The sequence below is a fragment of the Rhinoderma darwinii genome, chromosome 1 (genome assembly GCF_050947455.1).
Source record: "Rhinoderma darwinii isolate aRhiDar2 chromosome 1, aRhiDar2.hap1, whole genome shotgun sequence".
Lineage (NCBI taxonomy): Eukaryota > Metazoa > Chordata > Amphibia > Anura > Rhinodermatidae > Rhinoderma > Rhinoderma darwinii.
The window spans coordinates 602247939-602271200 of NC_134687.1; the positions used below are offsets into that span (position 1 = coordinate 602247939).

The 23262-nt window shown below is 40.7% G+C and overlaps 1 protein-coding gene across 2 annotated transcripts in view; it reads right to left on the reverse strand.

Annotated features, from left to right (window-relative positions):
* Positions 1-259: 259 nt before the first annotated feature.
* The window catches only part of ST8SIA5 (ST8 alpha-N-acetyl-neuraminide alpha-2,8-sialyltransferase 5), a 129569-nt gene continuing 106566 nt past the window's right edge, over positions 260-23262 (reverse strand). For both annotated transcript variants that reach the window (XM_075840646.1, XM_075840643.1), the window contains 5 exons: positions 20555-20641; positions 19380-19524; positions 18819-18931; positions 13227-13319; positions 260-12696 (listed from right to left, as the gene is read on the reverse strand). In XM_075840646.1, the coding sequence (XP_075696761.1) occupies positions 12234-12696; positions 13227-13319; positions 18819-18931; positions 19380-19524; positions 20555-20641 (901 nt within the window). In that variant the 3' untranslated portion in view covers positions 260-12233. The remainder of the gene's footprint in view (positions 12697-13226; positions 13320-18818; positions 18932-19379; positions 19525-20554; positions 20642-23262) is intronic.

Genomic DNA, 23262 nt, shown 5'->3' on the forward strand with positions numbered 1-23262 from the left:
TTCCCCACCCCCTTGTTTGCTAACAACGCAGGTCCTCTGGAGAGGGGGCTCCTGCACACAGCGGAAAAGGGAATGAGTCCAACCAGGGCAAAGACCCCCTCTTCAAGGGCCCCACGACAGCCACATGGTCTGCCCGTATGGTACGCATCATTTCCCTTGTGTAACTCTATGGCTGGTGACATGAGTGGGGTCCGGCCCAGCTACATAATTCCCCTGGTGTTAAAGCAACAAGACAAGAAAACTCTTCACAAATCGTGTGTTTCTAATCATTATTCATGACTTTATTGTAATCTCATCATTGTCAAATGGAATTACACAGATCATTTTCCTCTGAACACAGTGACAGACAAGTATTCGCCTGATTGCAGTCTACAAGTTATGGCTTACATCGATATAGGCTCATATCAAAGTTATGCTTTCTATACTCCTGGCTTGTGCAATTTTGAGGTACTCCATTCACTGACATACAGGAAGATTCCTCTCAGTACCTTCTCCAGGATTAAAGAGAATTACAATGCATCCATTCTCTTCGGAGATATTCTTAGACGTCTCTTTTAACCAATGTTTTTCGTAAGATCGTACAACCAGCACCCACAGGATATACAGTGGTGGCGGACCTTTTGTGAACAAGGTGAATAAACATGAAATCACCAGGAACCATATGTCATAGAGTGTCAGCTGGTCAGCAAGCTCCTAAACACATCCTACATAAAATATTGCAGTTCCAGAATATGTCACCAGGGGGTGCAATTGTTGTCCAAAACTTTTTTTCTAATATCATGCAAATAAAGCGTAATCATTGCATAATGAAAAGTCAAGCCACTTTCTTATATACTTTGTTTCAATTTGTCACCATTTTCAAAATCTCTGCTGGCTTTCTGTGAATCGGAATATACTTGTTTACACCTAACGGCTGAAGACCATACACGTCTAATGCTCTTTAAGGCTGAGGATTTGCTACCATTGCATCTAGTCTGGAAAATTCACTGTGAAGGCTTATGTAGACTAGCGTATTACACGTCCATGCGCTGTACATCCAAAAAAAAACAGACCGCACACGGACCCATTCAATTCAATAGGGCTGTTCAAAAGGGGCCATGAAAAAATAGGACATGTTCCTCAATAGACTCAAGTCTATAAGGGATCCGTGAAATCGGGGCCTGCACAGGTGTGACTCGGATGTGAAAAACTGCAGTTTTTCATGTTCGCGTTTACACTCGTTCACCTGAATAAGCCCTGAGATAAATAAATCAGCGACAGAAATCGGTCCTGATAGTTTGTTACAATGTATCAGTGCAGGTAAAATGTATCAGTCTGGAGTCCAGGCTGTTTAGCTCACAAAGGATTGTTTAGATAGGATACAATTGTAGCAAACTCTCAGCTATGAGAGGTTTTATGTCTGTATGGGTTTCAGCATTTGGGTGTACATAAGAATGTTTCTATTCACTGACCATAAGCAGAGATCTTGTAGCAAATGCTGAGGAACTGAAACACAAAGTATATTAGAAAGTTGCAAAACTTTTTGTTATACATTGATTCAGCAGAAGATTTACAGAAAACCTCATTAACCCGTCTCCCTTGTCAGGCGCTCCTGTACCAGGTACCGGCAAAGGCCAGGGTCTGGAGATTCATATCATGAAAATCGTACAGGTTACAAGAAGTAGAGAACAGATGGAAGGTAGTATTACTGCACGATTAGACTACGTACAGGTTTATTTGGAGTCGGTAACCATGGAGACACATAGCTCTGCATAGGAGCTGTGAACACAAAACAGGATATTTATCATTAAAACTATTTGCAAAGCTGCTTCATATTTTTATTATTTATTACATTTGCACCAATGAGTAGCCAATCAATTATTATTCTGATCCCTGGAACAAGATATAAACCAAAAGATCAATCACGGTGACTGCTGAGATTGCAAAGCCAAAAAAGAATTGTCAGCTCTTTGGATAGATTTTCCCATTAAACCTGTATTTTTCTTTCTTTATTTTTTTTAGTCTGGGCTGGACAGTAATTTTCATTGAGCTGCACATCTTCCTGGTGGATCTGACTTTTTTTTCCGGCTGTTGATGCTGGATATGATATATACACACCATGCATAACCCAATGGTATACATATCCCATTACCCCAAGTCAAACCCAATTAGGATAGTTAGTATTTAAAGCAGATTCCCTATGAATAATGGGCAGTATACAAGAATGACCCCACATTACTGAAGGCTAGTATACAAGACATACCTCATATTACTGATGACTGCATAAAAGCTTATCGATGGGTAGTGTACAAGCAAGACTTCACATGACTGATGGCTAGTATACAAGGCAGACAGTTCGTTACTGTTTTTAGTAGACAAAACAGATCCACAGTATTTATGGCTAGTGTACAAAGCAGACCCAAGATTACTGATGGCTAGTATACAAGACAGACCCGCAGTATTGACGGCAAGTATACACAGCAGACCTTGCATTAGTGATTCACAGCATACTAAGCATATCCACACTATTGATGACTAGTATACAAGACAGTCCCATTTAATTGATGCCTCATATACAGTAAAGATGAATGACATATTATAGGTGGCTAGAATTGGTGTCAAATTGGGCATTCCAGAAAAGAAAGAGTTAAATTGTTAAATTCTATCGTTTCACAACTTAGAAGGTCGGGTGCCCAGTATACAAGTCAGACATCACAATCAACATTCCCGGTGACTGGTTAACAATGGAGCTGCTACTAAAGCATGCAATAAGACTGGGAGCTAGTATACAAAATAGGTCCCAATCTGCTGCTGCTCCCTTCTCTATTTTACCCCAAAACCTCAAAATTTGTACCATCCAATCAGAAATCTTGGCGACTGATGGCTATTACCGGGGCTACATCACCTCCTGTATGTATATATAATAACGGCTATGTGTCAAGCACATCTATATGGAATATGGCAAATGTTTTATACATATGTTCCAAATATACAGGTTGATATTTACAGATATGTAAATCACTGATAACCTATATGAACATATGGACAGATCCAGGAACATTCAGGGATCGTCTAAAAAATCCAAACTTGACAACTAAATAGAGCACCAAAACGGGCAGATCTAGGACATACTGTACATTAAGGCACTGTACAATTCTTAGACGTAGTTCATAATAAATGTAGTAACATTATAGGAATATTATTAAGTGGGGTAGTGTGATGTTTAGGGGCAATTATCTGCTATCATTACAGGGTATGTATAGTTTTTCAACAATTTTTTAGTGTTTGAATAAAAATTGACTACGATTTTGCGTCTCCAGCTCCGATAGTGACCTATGTGTCTCCATGGTAACAGACTACAAACAACCCTTGTGTAGTCTATCCCTGCAGTTGTATATTACTTCAATCCCTCTGCCCCCTCTCCTCGATAACCTACAGTTAGCAGAAGAGTGAGTGACATGAAACATAACAGCAGGATAAGGCCTCATTCACACGAGCGTGAATCACGTCCGTGTGTTGTGTGTTGAAACAACGCACAGCACACGGACCCATTGATTTCAATGGGGCCATTCACACAGGCGTGATTTTTCACGCAGCGAGAGTCCGCTGCGTGAAACTCACTGCATGTCCTATATAGGTGCGTTATCACGCACCTACGTGCCCATTGAAGTTAATGGGCGCGTGAAAACCACGCACTGCACACGGATGCACATGCGTGTGCAGTGCGTGATTTGCGCATCAATTCAATTGAAAATATATTTTAAAAAAAAGATGTGCTTTGCGAGTGCGTGAATAACGCGTGCCACTCGCAAAAGCACACTGATGCATAATGTAACACACTCGGACCAGATTCACGCTAGTTTTTCACATGGGTGATTCTGATAAGCTCATGTGAATGAGGCCTAAGACTACACAAGGTTTGTTTGTAGTCTGTTACCATGGAGACACATTGGTCAAAATGTATTATTCAGTTTATTCCTAAATTTTGTCTTTCCAAAAAAGAAAACATTCGAGAAAAGTGGGCACTATCAAGTTGTAAACATACTTTAGACTAATTTATCAAAGGTTATAAAAGGCCAAAATTATTGGCGCAAATGTATGGCTGCTAATAAAAGTAGTGAAGAAACAGTCAGACAATTTTTAAATGCACCAGACTTAATAATAGGTGTGGGCCTGTTAATAAATTAGGCGCAATTCTCGCCAACTGCCCCCTCCAATTTCATTGGTGCCAAATGCACCTTTGTTAATAATTGTGGGCCAATTTTCTGTATAGGAGCTGTAGACATCAGGAGAGTTTTAGTCAAGACTATTTGAAAAGTTGCTTTTTTATATTTATATGGTTTGGAGAAATACAAAATAAAATGGGTTGAAAAATTAAGACCGGAGTATAAGGGCTAGTTTCTCACGGCAGATTTTTCGTGGCTGGTCACACCGCAAAATCCGGCGCGGAACTATTCCTGACGACGACAGGAAGATTCCTCCCTCCCATTGACATCAATGGGAGGTTCAGGCGGAATCTGCTCGAAGATCGAGCAGGACGCTTCTTTTTCCCGATAGCTGAAATAATCTGCTAGGGGAAAAAATGCGTCCAACTCCTATGGAAATGAATGAGAGGCGGGAGGCGGAATTTTGTGGCGGAATACGCCTGCAAAATTCCTCCGTATGAACATACCCTTAGTGAACAAGGTATGGATAAAAGAACATCAAATAGATTATTTTGGGAGTTTTCTCTTGGGGTGACACAACAATGACACTTGGGGTACAGAAAAATAACACATTGAAACAAGCGCTGCAGAGCTTCGACAAACTTACCCTTAGGGTGACAGGACAATGAAACACCGACACTTGCGGTGACAGAACAATGACACTGACATCTGAGACCATGACACACTGACACGTGGGATGACAGAGTAATGACACACTGACACCTGGGGTACAGGACAATGACACACTGACACCTGGGGTACAGCACAATGACACTGACACCTGGGGTACAGAACACTGACACCTGGGATGACAGAGTAATGACACACTGATACCTGGGGTACAGCACAATGACACACTGACATTAGGGGTACAGGATAATGACACACTGACACCTGGGATGACAGAGTAATGACACACTGACATTAGGGGTACAGGATAATGACACACTGACACTTGGGATGACAGAGCAATGACACACTGACATTAGGGGTACAGGACAATGACACACTGACATTAGGGGTACAGGACAATGACACACTGACATTAGGGGTACAGGACAATGACACACTGACATTAGGGGTACAGGATAATGACACACTGACATTAGGGGTACAGGATAATGACACACTGACATTAGGTGTACAGGATAATGACACACTGACATTAGGGGTACAGGACAATGACACACTGACATTAGGGGTACAGGATAATGACACACTGAAATTAGGGGTACAGGACAATGACACACTGACATTAGGGGTACAGGATAGTGACACACTGACATTAGGGGTACAGGACAATGACACACTGACATTAGGGGTGCAGGACAATGACACACTGACATTAGGGGTACAGGACAATGACACTGACATTAGGGGTACAGGATAATGACACACTGACATTAGGGGTACAGGATAATGACACACTGACATTAGGGGTACAGGACAATGACACACTGACATTAGGGGTACAGGATAATGACACACTGACATTAGGGGTACAGGATAATGACACACTGACATTAGGGGTACAGGATAATGACACACTGACAGGGGTACAGGACAATGACACACAGACATTAGGGGTACAGGATAATGACACACTGACATTAGGGGTACAGGATAATGACACACTGACATTAGGGGTACAGGACAATGACACACTGACATTAGGGGTACAGGATAATGACACACTGACATTAGGGGTACAGGATAATGACACACTGACATTAGGGGTACAGGATAATGACACACTGACATTAGGGGTACAGGATAATGACACACTGACATTAGGGGTACAGGATAATGACACACTGACATTAGGGGTACAGGACAATGACACACTGACATTAGGGGTACAGGATAATGACACACTGACATTAGGTGTACAGGATAATGACACACTGACATTAGGGGTACAGGATAATGACACACTGACATTAGGGGTACAGGATAATGACACACTGACATTAGGGGTACAGGATAATGACACACTGACATTAGGGGTACAGGACAATGACACACTGACATTAGGGGTACAGGACAATGACACACTGACATTAGGGGTACAGGATAATGACACACTGACATTAGGGGTACAGGATAATGACACACTGACATTAGGGGTACAGGATAATGACACACTGACATTAGGGGTACAGGATAATGACACACTGACATTAGGGGTACAGGATAATGACACACTGACATTAGGGGTACAGGACAATGACACACTGACAGGGGTACAGGACAATGACACACTGACATTAGGGGTACAGGATAATGACACACTGACAGTAATCCAATCCTCCACACTACATATGAATGGGATTATTGAACTGTATTTACCCATATGTCTTACTAGGGTTTATAGAAAGTTGTTGTCCAAACGGACTTGGTAGATGCTCATGTCGGCCAATAACATTATCCATTCTTGAACCAATATACAATAGCACGTGGATCAATGATATCATAGGCGCATGTTCATGAATCTTGGTTCATCCTAAAAACTGCTGACTCCACTGTATATGTCAACAGATGTCAGCTATACATCTATATACAGAAAGTGGATACAAGCCCCCAAACTGATTTGTAGGGGGAAGGCCACAACTGAGTGTTCCACATACTAGTCAATCCTGATCTGCAGGAGTTGGAGGGTACAAGATTGAAAAACCATTCATATATATAAATATATATATAGTCAAAAGTCAGGAACCACCTCATTGCAAGTTGTATTCAAGATGGCGGCATGGTAGAGTGGCATATATCACCCATTGGTCTTATACGAGAGAAGTCTTACATGAAAGTCGAACGCCTTGCCCAACTTGACCTTGAGATCACTTTCAAGATCTTTATCACTTCATTGCTATTTCAACTCTACATAAAAATACGCCCTGTGCTGGACATGGCATAATCCAGTATAGAAAAACTTCATTCTCAGGATTGTGGGGGATACCGGCAGTCTGATCTCTACCGATAGCTAATCGATAACATTTCCTAGCAACATGCCATCACTTTGTGTTATTGGAATAACCATTAAAAGTTTGATCAATTATCCCCGTTCTGTCTGACTTACAATTTCCAGTTTTAAAGGGGTATTCCCTACTAAGACATTTATGACATATCCTCGGGATGTTCCATAAATGTTTGATAGATGCGGGTCCTAGAACTGGGCCGCTTGGCTGTTTTTGTAACTTCCATAGAACTCCATTGATTCTCTGCCTGGATGCGGCAGCTGGCGGCCTCCTCACCAGGGAGGATCGGGGTCGAGTGACCCCCGTTCTAGACATAGGTCCAGGTCCCAGAGCTGCCATGGATATGCCATAAATGTCTTAGGCCCCATGCACACTAACGTATTTTTGCGGCCGCAATCACCCGCAAATCTGCAGATGAATTGCGGCCCCATTCATTTCAATGGGCCCCACACGACCGTGGTTTCCACGGTCCGTGCATTGCCCGGGAGCCTGGACCGCAAAAAGATAGGACATGACTTATTATGGCTGCATTTTGCCGTCCAGGCTCATTGAAATGAATGCACAAGGCAATGTTCACGGCCCGTGATTTGCGGGCGGCCGCAGGTGACACTCCGCGGCCGTCTGAGTCGCAAGTCACGACCCATGCACACCACTACGGTCGTGTGCATGAGGCCGATGGGAACAACCCTTTAAGGTTTCCTTCACACACACATTTTGTGTTGTATTCTTAGGGCAAAAAAAGGCATCTAAATATTTTTTTTTGTGAAAAGGTGCACGCGGTTTTATATGGCCGGTTGTGTTGCCATTTTTTGCAAATATTGCGTTTTACTAGCTGTGGTTTTTTTTAGGTGCCGTTTGTCACATTGCAAATCATGTGATTCAAAGATCATGTGATGCAAATATTCCTCCGTGCAACACATAATTTATTCAGAAAAATCTGCACTAAAAATGGCATAAAAAAAAAGCAAATCACACATTGAGGCCTCATGGACATGGCCGTGCCCCTAATCACGGCCCACAATCCCGGGCACGACCGGCTGCCGACGGCCGCATTTTCGTGCCACGATCCCACACAAAGTATGGGAGCACGGCCTGTAAAAAACGAAAAGTAGGACATGCTCCATAATTCCGGGCAATGTTCTACGGCACGGACACCTATCCATAACGGTACAGAAAGGTGTCCACGGCCAATAGAACCGGGCGGGTCCGTAATTGCGGACCGTATTACGGTCCCCAATTACGGAGATTTTTTACGGTCCTGTGCATGGGGCCTGAAACATTTTTTTGAAAAGAAATAAAAAACGATGCCGTTCTATGGGAGAAAAACGCAACTAAATGCCCAGGATTGCTGCTATTTTGGGAGTCAAAAAACCAGAGACAAAATAAAAACGCTACCAAAAAAAACCACACGGTTTGTAGTGCTTTCATAATTTCCTATTGACTACAAGCTACGGATGTAGCCATCTTTATCTTGACTCTGATGACTTGCTGCAGCGTGATATCACACAACAAAGGCCATTGGAAAAGTCACGTTAAAGTCTCTTGCCGCTGTATTTAATGCATTAGGAGTCACTATAAGAAGAGTGCTACATCTGTAACATCTGGCCGCAACAATTTTGCTGCAAAAAAGGCCACAAAAAACGTGGCATTTTTTTCCCCAAAAAATTCTGCCTATGAAACCAACCTAAAGGGGTTCTCCCATTAAGGGAAATATGGCTGAGTTGATGGATGTTCAAAAAATAATGTTATTTGTAATGTAGATCTATTTTTAATATTGCACGGTTTTAAAATGATTAACGTACATGTGTCTCCTCTGTTTAGAAATTCGATTGCCGCTGGTTAAGTCCTCCAGCGACAATCCAGTTTGGTGGTCACGCATGCGCAGCAGTGATGAGTTTGTGTAAGGAGGGTAGCCCTGGAAATGACAGGAAAGCCGCGCTATGTGGAATAAACCATGGATCACATGGGGAGATGAAAACCACTAAAATGTAAGTGCATTATAATAAAAATCAGCCCAATAGATTTGTCCAACAGATTAAGTGGTCCAGGCATTACTTAGCATGGTTACCCGTTTAAAGGGGGTCTCCGGGCATTTTATATTGATGGCATATTTGTAGGATGGGGCCATAGCGTTTCCCAGTTTACAGGCACAGCCGCTACAGATGTGGACAGCACTGTGCCTGATAAACACTGAAGAGGCCGCGACGATGAACGCCGCGGCCCCTTCAGTCAGCTGATCAGCGGGGGTGTCGGGAGTCAGACCCCCACCATTTTTATATTGATGGCCTATCCTAAGAATAGACCATCAATATGAAATGCCATGAGAACCCCTTTAAGTAAATACTTGTAATCCTTGTAAAATGAAAAGTTCTGACATTTTCTAATATCCTCTGTGTTTCAAGATCTCTGTTTGCTGTCAGTCAGTGGTATATACTTAGCAACATTTGAAAATCAAATCATGGGACTTTTTAAATGCTGCCCCTGTTACGCCCAGGAATTCTCCAAAAATGCCCAGAAATGCTCCATTTTGCAGCAAATCAATAAAAAATAAACCTCGGCGCCATTCACAGCCTGGCTCTTGGGACTGTCCCATGAATATTGGGACTGTTGGCAACTGTGAAATGGATATATTCTTCTTTACACCCAAAATCAGAAAACGTAACATATTTCACAGCTGAGGGTTTGTTCCAATTTTATCCAGTCTAGACAATCCTCCCCTGTCCTGATAGCTTTCTATAAAGTATCATTGTATACTTGCCAACAGTAACGTTTTTTGGGGGACTGTCTCACGAACTGGACCTGAAAATGGGAGTGGCTTGTTTATTTTGCTTTAAAAGGGGTGTTTCTAAGAGCTTTTGGGGCGTTCCCATCTAGAAGGGGGTGGGTTTGGAAATGTCCTGCTATTGGATTCAAATAAGTATAATTAAAATGTATTCGGCTGCAGTGCATGATGTTTGGCTGTATTTACACATGCGGTTTTTCTGAGATTTTTGCCAAAGGACACCACCGGCACCTGACGATTCCATTGACTTATTATGGGGTCTGTCAGGTACCGTCGTGGTGTTCACTGCTTTGACAAGTAGCGTCTAACGCAGATGTGAACAGAGCCCAAAAAAATTCTGACATTTCTACAAAGAAAAGTGACAAAAATTACGGCAAAACCATAACAAACTCTCAGCTGTGAAAAGTATTTGGTCTGTAGTGACAGCAAGCAGAGATCTTGAAACTGGTGATGAATCTAAAAAAAACACTAAAAAGCTCATAACTCTTCATTATACAATCAACAAGCTTTATTTATATAAAGCCAGAGAACCCCTTCAACAACCCACTTTATTTTTTTTTTTTTTACAGCATTTTTTTTTTTACATTGACTTTTTGGGAAAATCACAAAATGGAGAACCATGTGTAAAATTAAATACGTTCCAGTTTTACATACAGGACCGCATTTGATTGCTACTTTAATATAAACGGTTTAACCAATATTTCCGAGAACGGTTTCTTAAAGGGAATGTATCATGTTTTTTGTAATTGTTTTTTTTTTTTTAAATTTATTTAAGGAAATATGAAAATTGTATTAATACAATTTCATGTCTCATTATTAGCCAGCAGAGGGAGCCAAGGACCATAAATGTTGTCTTGCCCCACTCTCTATTTCTCAGTGGTACGCTGCAAGATGTTTTTCAAGATGGCTGCCCCTATATAAATAATATAGTAATTCACATAACATTAATTATGTAAAATTAATTTTGAATAATTCAAAGTAATTAACATTTTTAAATACACTTAAATAGAAAAAAAACATGATACATTGGCTTAAAATAGTGGCACAAAGGCAATTTACTTTACGCTCAGATTCTCATACATACAATCTAAAATTTCAAAAATGTATTAATTAGTAAAATAGAACAAAAAAAAATAACTGCCAGCCTGTAGTAAATGTGAATGCAGTTCTGTAAATTATTCCTGAGGTTTAACACCAAATTAATATTGACTTTTTTATTCATATTGCCTGCTATGACATTTATAAGACAAAAAACTATATCCAAGACGACAAAGAAGAACAAGGGAGCGACTTATCCACTGTCGAGTCAAGTTATATCAAACAGAAAAGGCATAAAATGGTGATAGCTTCAGGGGAAGCTCTGGTTCAGAGCCATAGCAAAGGTCATATTAGGGAATTGCATTATGAGCAATTCCCTAATAAGTGGAGCAGCTTCCTTTACGAGCAAGAGAAAGTCCAATAATAATAATGATACAGTGTTGTGCAGGGGGACATTCGTTGACAGAATTCGCCAACCCCACTATCAGGATCACCCTCACAGCGCCCCCCCCCCCCATTTTTTTTTAAAGAGGTTCCCAACTGAACTCTTCTTTGAAATGCAACATATATTTGTTTTCCCTTCTTTTTTTTAAGTATTTATTTTCCATTTTTTGGAAATATTAAGAGCCCCTTAGTCTTCTTTTTTTTTCCGGCCGATATCTGTGTGCCAATGTGGCTAATATGGGTATTTTAATAGTGCCCATCGACCTACTGGGAATGGCAATACAGAAAGCTTTCATGGAGAAGGCGTAAAGGGCCACATATTAATCAACTTGCCCAATTCTTGTTTGTGCTTCATTGGATTCCACTGCACCGTAACCTTCCATTGTTTTTCATGATTTGCCTTGACCAATATTTTATTTATTTTTTTAAATGAGGGTTACATAAAACCCCAAAAGCAGGAGAGGATACAGAACGCTATGTCATTGGGAGCTGTTCCTGTGCTCCTCCAATCTCCTAGGTGGATGGTGGGTTAGTGGTAGATGCTGGTAAATGCACTGCGTGTGCTAATTTTTTTCGTGTGCTTTGCGGTATTGTAGCTGTCAAACCAGTGCTGATGAAAATGCATTTTTTTTTTTTTGGCTTAACCATACCCCCCCCCCCCCCCCCCCTTTGACAATAAATATTTATTTTGAAGTGGCTCTGGCTATTGCCAACTCATTTGGAGGCATCGTTCTACGTAGTCTGCTCAAAGCATTATTGCATAATTTCGGTTCATACATCCAACACATGTGGTATGCATGGACAGGCTTCTTAGAAGCAGGTACCGGTATGGACACGGAGAATGCCCTTACTATGCATATGGATAAAGTTGAAGATCTCCGAAGGCATGGCATGGAAGCCTGGTCGAGGTTTGACATTGTCATAGTAATGATGAGTAATGAAGATTCCTGATGGGTTCATGGGGAAACCCCAAAAGCCATAGAGGTGGACCTCATCGCACAGTTCCAGAGCGGCCGTCACTAGGATCAAGCCGCTGCTTATACGTTTGGCTCTCACACCTTGGATGAGCCAAAACCGAGAGACGTTGATGAGATACTGAGGGTGGAAATAATAGACGGCTTGTTGGGACTCAAAGTCGTCAAGGACGTACTTTACCCGGATAGAGACGTCGGTGTTCCGGGTGTTGTAGAAGGCAGGGAGAAGGATAGAAGCATTTTCGTAACCCTGTACTACATCGTAGAAAGGTTTCCGCCATTTCTCCAACTTCTGGAACCTATCAATGAAGAATAAAAATGGAGGAGGTTTACCAAGAGTAATGTAAAAAAATGTAAGGGTCTGTTCACGACTGCTGATCATAGTGGTGGTAGAAAATGTGGAGGCTGAAAACACAATCTAGTCTCCGTATCAGTCTAGGCAATGACAACAGCTGCCCAAATCTCTCTCTTGTCCTGCACTCCATATTTATAACTCTTGGAAATGACAGAGATCGGGCCCTGAAAAACGATCCGTGTGTCGGCCGGATTTCCCAGCCCGACCAGGATACAGGTGTATGGGACTCCTGGCATCATAAACATTTCTAATTCTAGGAGTCTCTGCCTCCCACGGAACTGCTGTACCGTACTGTATCATTTTGTAAATAAATGTCTATGATGCCAGGAGTCCCGTATGGTGGACCTCATAATCATCACCTCTGGTGGGCCCAAGGAGCCCCAGTCTGACCCTGACAGTACCAGCCACTTTAATGTCATCAATTGTTATGTCTGAAAAACATTGCACCTCGTCCCTGGTGTCCACATGACTGACCTCTCTGTTATAATACTTGGATTGATTGTCACCACGTCTGTCTTCATACCAACATCCCCCACATATTTATCAGATATGGGAGGAAGGTTGCATCTGGAAAAAGAAAAAAAGGGACAAAATACAATGGTCAAGGCAGAAATGTATCATTGCAGGTTGGCAATGGCTCGTGCAGTTTATTGCTGTTTACAAATAGCTTGTTCATGAATAAAGCCGGTGGACATATAGGTAGACACATACATAGGAGGATACATATATTTAAGGCCAGATTCACATGAACAACTCGGATGTGAAAAATTGCAGCTTTTCATGTCAGAGTTGCAACCATGCGGGACCCGTTTTCACATATCCCCATAGACTTGAGTCTATCGAGAGATCCGTGAAAACTGAAGAAAATAGGACATGTTGTATTTTTCAATGGACCCTTCATATGGTTCGTTGACACAACGGCCGTGTGAACAGCCCATTGAAATACACGCATCCACGTGACGGCTGTTGTTTTAACGGCCATCACATGGACGTATGCTACGGTCACCTGAATTCGGGCTAAAAATCAACTTCAAGGAGATTTGAGAACCCAAGGACCTTATGTGCCACAGAAATGTGCTTCCTATGTAAACCCTGACAAGTACAAAATGACAACTAAAGTGCCTCCATTAACACTGCCATCATTTGTAACCCCATAAATAGACTAAGCAGAGTGCCATCCATAAACAATGGCAGCAGAGTGCCCCCATACATAGTGCCAGAAGAGTGCCCCCATAAAGTGTCAGAAAACTGCCCTTCATAAACAATACTACCAAAAGAATGCTCCCAATACTACCAGCAGGGTGCCCTCAATAAACAATACTTGCAGCCGAGTACTCCCAATAAACAACACTACCAGCATAGTGCCCCTAAGAAACAATACAACCAGCAGAGTTCTCCCATGGAACAATACTACCAGCAGAGTGCACCCAATAAACAATACAACCAGCGGAGCACCCCCAATAAAGAATACTTGCAGCGGAGTGCTCCCAATAAACAATACAACCAGAAGAGTGCCCCCAATAAACAATACTTGAAGCAGAGTGCTCCCAATAAACAATACTACCCGCAGAGTGCTCTCAATAATAATACTACCAACAGAGTGCTCCCAGTAAGCAATACTATCAGCAGAGTGCCCCCAACAAACAATACTACCAACAGAGTGCTCCCAATGAACAATACTACCAGCAGAGTGCTCCCAGTAAGCAATACTACCAGCAGAGTGCACCCATTAACTTCACTATCAGCCGCATGCTCCCAAGAAACAATACAACCAGAAGAGTGCTCCCAATAAAGAATACTACCAGCAGAGTGCTCACAATAAACAATACTGCCAGCAGAGTGCTCACAATAAACAATACTGCCAGCAGAGTGCTCCCAATAAATATTACCAGCAGAGTGCTCCCAATAAATAATACTACCAGCAGAGTACACCCAATAAATAATACTACAAGCAGAGTGCTCACAATAAATACTACCAGCAGAGTGCTCACAATAAATAATACTACCAGCAGAGTGATCACAATAAACAATACTACCAGCAGAGTGCTCACAATAAACAATACTGCCAGCAGAGTGCTCACAATAAACAATACTGCCAACAGAGTGCTCACAATAAACAATACTACCAGCAGAGTGCTCACACTAAACAATACTGCTTGCAGAGTGCTCACAATACTGTCAGCAGTCTGCTCACAATAAACAATACTACCAGCAGAGTGCTCACAATACTGCCAGCAGAGTGCTCACAATAAACAATACTTCCAGCAGAGTGCTCCCAATAAATATTACCAGCAGAGTGCTCCCAATAAATAATACTACCAGCAGAGTACACCCAATAAATAATACTACAAGCAGAGTGCTCACAATAAATACTACCAGCAGAGTGCTCACAATAAATAATACTACCAGCAGAGTGATCACAATAAACAATACTACCAGCAGAGTGCTCACAATAAATACAACCAGCAGAGTGCTCATAATAAATAATACTACTTATACGCTGTATAACAAAAGGAATTGTTAAGAAAAAACTAATAAAGTATAATTTTTTTTTAAAAAAGTAAATCCCCACCCACTTTAACCCTTGACTGCTGAACAAAAATAACATGCTTAAACATTTTAAAAATACAAAATATAAGAATCTCTGGTCAATAAGTAGGAAATGAGTCCAGTTATGAAAACATTGAACCTTGTTTCCATCTTCATGGCTTATTTCAGCAAACAGCATCGAGATTTCTTAATTAAAATCTACAAAGCTTCCATCTTTACATTCTTTTCCCTTCTACTACGATCACAATCTAATGAACGAAGACGATGCAGAGACTGGTATTATTTGTATTGGGCAACAGATGGCGCCAGTGAGATTGATAGCATAATTCTCCGTTCAGCACAAAACAATACAATACAATGAGGACAAAGCGTGTTTAATGTATTCATTCATTTATAAATCCACACACTTTAGAAATAGCTCTCCTGACAGAAAGCCGGGCATTGTCCTTGCTGTGGCCTTCACTGTGTGCCTATTGGCTACTGATAAATTAGAAAAAACAGCAGCAGCGGTGCTCAGTGGATTAAAACCAAGGTCAGGATGAAAAACATTGCTTCAGAAAGGATTAAAAAAATCAGCTGCTTTGACAAAATCTTTGGCCTGGTAATAAAATGTTGTAGAATATTCTAATTTCAATGGATTGTATCCGCCTTTTAACCTATGCACTGCAAGTTTATCCAGAGTATTCCGAGTATATATATACGCAAATGCAGTTAAAGGTGTTAACAACAGATAAATAATAGATTGAGTTACAACAGGTTATCGGCAGTCCAGCCCAATGAAAAATGTGACTCAGCTCCTGATTGATACTTCAAATTGTGCTGGGATTTCCTGCTGTGAATGAGAAAGAAAGAGCTGCTTGATTCAGTATTTAGGTAGGGAGCTGTTCACATGACTGAGTAAAATAGTGGTAAAAGACTATTGTTTTTGCATGTCTGTGAGTAGTTCTTTCAATCGACAGATGAAGCATATTGTGAGTCTTCCTTGCAACAACGCTGAATTTTCCTGCACTATTACAAGGATCCCATTGAAATGAATAAACCATCTATGTAATGTCTTACTGAAACTGTAGGGTTACAAAACAGGGGACCCACTACCATCCATCAACTAAGAATACCATAATGGGACAGAGGAAAAATGCTAGTTCGACCAACTAAAAAACGATTTGAGTAGGATTTTCTTAGGGTATGTACGATATGGAATTTAATTCCATATATATATATATATATATATATATATATATATATATATATATATATATAACACTTCAGGAAATAATTAATAATTGAAAAATTGACCCATTAGGGGCATTTAAAGGGGTATTCCTATTGCTAATATATGCCATCTCTTACTAATCATGGGGTTCCGACAGCTGGGATCCTCAGAATGACATCAGAATGGGAGGGGTTGGTTATGATAACTGCTGCCACTAGATAAGCAGAGTCTGGTATATTTGTGTCACACTGGCAATTTACACTATACAACAGGCATTTGGTGGAACATATGAAACCATGTAATAGCCCCGGTATGTTAAATGTCCTTAGTGGATTAATTTTAACAGTTACTAATAATTTCCCCGATTTTTTTTGTGTGCAAACATTAAACAAGCAAGGGTTGATGGGAGATTTCAGCTCTGAAGCCTGCAGAATTGTTAATGCTGCTCTGGAGTATAATACAACTTTAAAGAGGCTCTGTCACCAGATTTTGCAACCCCTATCTCCTATTGCAGCAGATCGGCGCTGCAATGTAGATAAGAGTAACGTGTTTTTTTTTAAAAACGAGCATTTTTGGCCAAGTTATGACCATTTTTATATTTATGCAAATGAGGCTTTCTAAAGTACAACTGGGCGTGTTTAAAGTAAAAGTACAACTGGGCGTGTATTATGTGCGTACATCGGGGCGTTTTTACTTCTTTTACTAGCTGGGCGTTGTGACTAGAAGTGTCATCCACTTCTCTTCAGAACGCCCAGCTTCTGGCAGTGCAGACACAGCGTGATCTCGAGAGATCACGCTGTGACGTCACTTCCCCAGGTCCTGCATCGTGTCAGACGAGCGAGGACACACCGGCACCAGAGGCTACAGTTGATTCTGCAGCAGCATCAGCGTTTGCAGGTAAGTTGATGTAGCTACTTACCTGCAAACGCTGATGCTGCTGCAGAATCATCTGTAGCCTCTGGTGCCGATGTGTCCTCGCTCGTCCGACACGATGCAGGACCTGAGGCAGGAAGTGAGTGACGTCACAGCGTGATCTCTCGAGAACACGCTGTGTCTGTGCACTGCCAGAAGCTGGGCGTTGTGAAGAGAAGTGGATGATACTTCTAGTCACAACGCCCAGCTAGTAAAAGAAGTAAAAACGCCCCGATGTAACGAACACAATACACGCCCAGTTGTACTTTTACTTTAAACACGCCCAGATGTACTTTAGAAAGCCTCATTTGCATAAATATAAAAATGGTCATAACTTGGCCAAAAATGCTCGTTTTTAAAAATAAATAAAACGTTACTGTAATCTACATTGCAGCGCCTATCTGCTGCAATAGGAGATAGGGGTTGCAAAATCTGGTGACAGAGCCTATTTAACTGGTGTATTATATTCCAGAGCTGCATTAACAATACTATATATACAGTGGGTGCTGACCGCCCACTGTCTATATAGTATATAGTCCCCAAGGTATATCTACAGCGCAAGATTTAGTGAGAGACTGCCGGGGGTCCTGGAGAGACGATAGAAGCGGTTTTCACCGGTTTTACATACACATCTATGTATAGAACAGGGGCAGCGGCAGCGCCACTACGTTTATTGGTCTCAGGGATCATGTGACTGTTCACATGACTGCCAGAATGACATTAGTGGGAGGCTGCTACTGGGTCTCACTTGACTCAGCACAGGCCTAACAGGGCTGATTTTGCCTTTAACTAAAGCTGCCCCAGTTACAGTGGAAAAACATTGTGTAAACGGAAATAAAAATACAAAGCCCCAAAGGTCTTTTCTGACCTTTGAGGAACAGGCCATAATAATTTAAAAAAATAAAAAAAATTAAATGAATACGCATAAAATACCCCCCCCCCCCAAAAAAAACCATCTCCACGGCAATCATTGTCGTAACGCTAATCCTAACCGAATTACCCTAAAATGGACATGTAATATGTCAAAATAAAAGGTCTATTTTAGGGTAATAGCATATTTTTTACTATTATTTTCCATCTATAAGCCTAAAAATTAGAAAATACCAAAAAAGTCATGTATATAAAAATGATGAAAAAAGAAACTGCATTGTTTACGAAGAAAACGTAACTTAATTTAACTAACGCATGCTAAACAATGGCTAACCTGTGTCTGGTCCTGAAGGCTCGAAATAGACTGGTCCTGAACTGGTTAACTCAAGACAGGTAATGCAATGTGGTGGTATCTAAAGGTGATCATTCACTTTAAATCCCTCGCCCCTGCCCAAATTATACTTGACTGCAAAGTGTCCAATATACATGATATTATTATATAATATCATTATATGATTTACCGGAAGACAAAGTCTGCATTGTCTATATCTTTTCCACATTTGCTGTTCTTCAATATTCCTCCATTCCCGACCACAGCGCATTTCTTGAACTGTGATCGATAAAAGGGCATGTCCTGCAAGAAATAAAACACTATTGTTATAAGTTATAGGAAATAGTATACCAGAGCTCTCCACCCTGGCTCAAAACGTGGGGTCCGAGCAGGGGACCAACTCTATGACGTATGAGTATAAATCACAAGAGCTCTGTCAGCATGGAATGCTGGGAGATCTCAGCTCTGAAACTTGCAGAATTATGAATGCAGCTCTGAAGTATAACACAGACTGTAACTCAGGATCTGTGCAAGATAAGTAATGCAATGTATTTACAAAGTGACTCAACTTTTTATATTGCAAAAGGGGAACCTTTTTTGTTTCATCTGGGAAATAGTTTTATTTCTTATATATTAGGTTTTAAAGTTTTGAAAAGGTTATTTTATTTTGTCAGAAATTTGCTGTACCCTCACTTTACCCTGGCTTGCACCAGCACATCATCAGTAACCCAATAGTACACATTTTAGGTACCTTGGGGAATATCTTGAAGATCTCAGGGGTGATCTGAAATATACCGCTTGTATCAACTTCATATCGGAGCTTCGTCCCCAGTGGTGTGTTCTTCTGGGTGGTGAAAAGGAAGGAAGGGGCATTGCAACATCTCGACAGATGAGATCTACAACAAGAAGGTCATCACGGAAGGTTAAAAAGACAGACCAACATAGCCAAGAGAGAAGGGGACACCGGAGAAGAGCTGGATTGGAAAACTTCTTGGCTTCAGTGCAAAATCTGAACCACCGCCACCAAACCATTGCTTTCCATTTATAGAACTAGCTAATGGACCTTTAGGCCCACACAAACCCTCGGGCCCAGGTTCTATGTAAGCTTCTGTTTCTCCTACTTCTGCTTGCCTACTTTGTCAAAGATTTCCATTTTGTTCTAGTACACAATCCTATACCGCTGTAAAACAATGAATACACAAGAATCAAACTATTATTTCTTTTTTTTGTATCCTTAGAAACAGTGTAAGTGCCACAAACATGATTACCAATAATAGAGAAAGCGTTGGCACCTGGCACTCAGAGAAAAAAATAGAAATCTTTCACTTTTATACACTCATTTTAACCTCCTTAAAATTTATGTCCCAATTTTATAATTGATATAAAGACATAAAACATAGATTTAGTATGTTATCAAATAGTATTACTTTTACTGACTGTTGGAAACAATCAGCAAGCTTTTCTAAGACCCTTAAAGCTTAGCTGAGCTCCTATAATACAATGGGACAGTAAGTTTTACTGATTACTATACAATCCCTGGTATAAAAACTAAACTTTCCAGTCTGTAAATTACGAGAGCCAGCACTGGGCAGACACTGAGCCAGAAGGGAATGCTGGAAGGTGAGGGCTCTGAAGCATGGAGAGTTCTGAATACAGCTCTGGAGTTTAATACGGGATGTAACTCAGGATCAATACAGGTAATACAATGTATTAACAAAGTGATACAACTTTTTATGTAAATTAATTCTATGTGGAAACGCTAAAATGGTGCTCAGAGGTGGAGATACCCTTTAATTATGTCCTGTAGGTAAGGGGTCTCCCTGCCACCTTATTGGTAATCTAAAAACGCTTCTACTATAAATTAGACAGCAATCAAACATTGCATTAACTATTGCCATAGCTCACAATTCAGTGGGGGTCACTTACTTGAAAATATTGGCTTCTGTCACATTCATCTCCCACTTGCAGATCTGAATTCCTTTCCATCGATCAAACAAATCTGTTTCCTTCACCCTAGAAGTGAGAAAAAGCAAACATTGTAAATAATAGATATTGCGATATCATTTCCATACTATTGTGAATCCCCCTCCCTTCATGCTTCAGAACGGAGTACAGTTTTTATATTCTCTGTACAGTGGGAAGAGATTAAATAAGAGTAAATAAGGCTGTGCTACCTGTGGCCGGGAGCACTACTGTGCAGGGAAATTCTCAGGATAGGTGGGGGACCCGGCACTCGGACTCCCACCAATCACAAAGTGATGGCATGTCCTAGCAAAACTTCATCACTTTCTGTGAGGGGAAAACCCTTTTAAATGGTACAATTTTGGCTTCCTTTCGCCACCACTAGGGGGAGCTTAGGAATTGACTAAATACTGTTTGATTATTGAGTTCAAAATATTTATGTAGAAAACTCGCCCTAGTAGCGGCTGCATATAGCTAGAATTCTGTCAGAAAGAAATATAAATATAAATGTGGTCCTATTTAAAATAAAAAATAAATACATGGTGTTTAACCCCTTAAGGACCCAGCCACTTTTGGACCATATGACACAGCCTCATTTTTTAAATCTGACATGTGTCACTTTATGTGGTAATAACTCCAGAATTCTGTCACCTATCCGAGCGATTCTGAGAATGTTTTCTCGTGACATATTGTACTCTATGTTAGTGAAAAAATTTGGTCGATAAATTCAATATTTATTTGGAAAAAACACCAAAATTTAGAGAAATTTGCAAAAATTTGCATTTTTCTAAATTCAAATGTATCTGCTTGTAAGACAGATAGTTATACCACAGAAAATAGTCACTAGTTAACATCCCCCATACGTCTACTTTATGTTTGCATCATTTTTTGAACATCCTTTTATTTTTCTAGGACGTCACAAGGCTTATAAGTTTAGCAGCAATTTCTCATATTTTCAAGAAAATTTCAAAAGGCTATTTTGTCAAGGACCAGTTCAGTTCTGAAGTGGCTTTGAGGGCCTTATATATTAGGAACCCCCACAAATCACCCCATTTTAAAAACTGCACCCCTTAAAGTATTCAGAACAGCATTTAAAACGTTTCTTAACCCTTTATGCGTGTCACAGGAATTAAAGCAAAGTGGAAGGGAAATTTGCAAATTTGATTTTTTTTTCAGAAATTCCATTTTAATCCATTTTTTGCTGCAATACTGAAGGTTTTTACAAGAGAAACACAACTGAATATTTATTGCCATGATTCTGCAGTTTTTAGAAATATCCCACATGTGGCCCTAGTGCGCTACTGGACTGAAACAAAAGCCCCCGAAGCAAAGGAGCACCTAGTGGATTTTTCGGCCTTCCTTTTATTAAATTATATTTCAGGCACCATGTCAGGTTAGAAGAGGTCTTGTGGTGCAAAAACAAAGGAAACCCCACAAAAGTGACTCCATTTGGGAAACTACACCCCTAGAGGAATTCATCTAGGGGTGTAGTGATTATTTTGACCACACAGGTATTTCATAGATTTCATTAGAATTGGGCAGTGAAAATGAGAAATTACATGATTTTCCACTAAGATGTAGCTTTAGGTCAAAATGTTTCATTTTCTCATCAAATAAAGGAGAAAAATAACCGTAACATTTGCAAAGCAACTTCTCCAGAGTACGGAAATACCCCATATGTGGTAATAAAGTACTGTATGAATACACATCAGGGCTCAGAAGGGAAGGCACGCCATTTAGCTTTTGGAGTACAGATTTTGCTGGATTAATTTCTTGGCACCATGTCTCATTTGTAAAGCTCCTAAGGTACCAGTACAGTGGTAACCCCAAAAAGTGACTCCATTTGGGAAACTACACCCCTAGAGGAATTCAACTAGGGGTGTAGTGAGCATTTTGACCCCCCAGGTGTTTCATAGATTTCATTAGAATTGTGCAGTAAAAATTACATTTTCTTCCACTAAGATGTAGCTTTAGGTCAAAATGTTTCATTTTCTCATCAAATAAAGGAGAAAAAGCACCGTAACATTTGTAAAGCAACTTCTCCAGAGTACGGCAATACCTCATATGTGGTAATAAAGTACTGTATGAATACACATCAGGGCTCAGAAGGGAAGGAGCACCATTTGGCTTTTGGAAAGCAGATTATGCTGGATTGGTTTTTCTGCACCATGTCGCTTTTGCAAAGCCCCTTGGGTACCAGTATAGTGGAAACTCCCCAAAAGTGACTCCATTTGGCAAACTACACCCATTGAGGAATTCATCTAGGGGGATAGTGAGCATTTTGACCCCACAGGTGTCTCATAGATTTTATTACAAATGGGCAGTGAAAATTAAAAATTACATTATTTTCCAATAACACGCAGCATTAGTTCAACATTTTTCATTTTCTCAACAAATAAAAGAGGAAAAGCACCGTAACATTTGTAAAGCAACTTCTCCGGAGTACGGAAATACCACACATGTGGTTATAAACTGCTATTTGGACACACAGCAAGGCTCTAAAGGGAAGGAGCGCCATTTAGTATTTGGAGTGGAGATTTTACAAGATTAGTTTTTTGACACCATGTTGCATTGAGCTATAGTACCAGTACAGTGGTACCCCCCAAAAAATTACCCCCTTTTGGGAACTAGATCCCTCAAAGAATTGATCTAGGGGTGTAGTGAGCATTTTG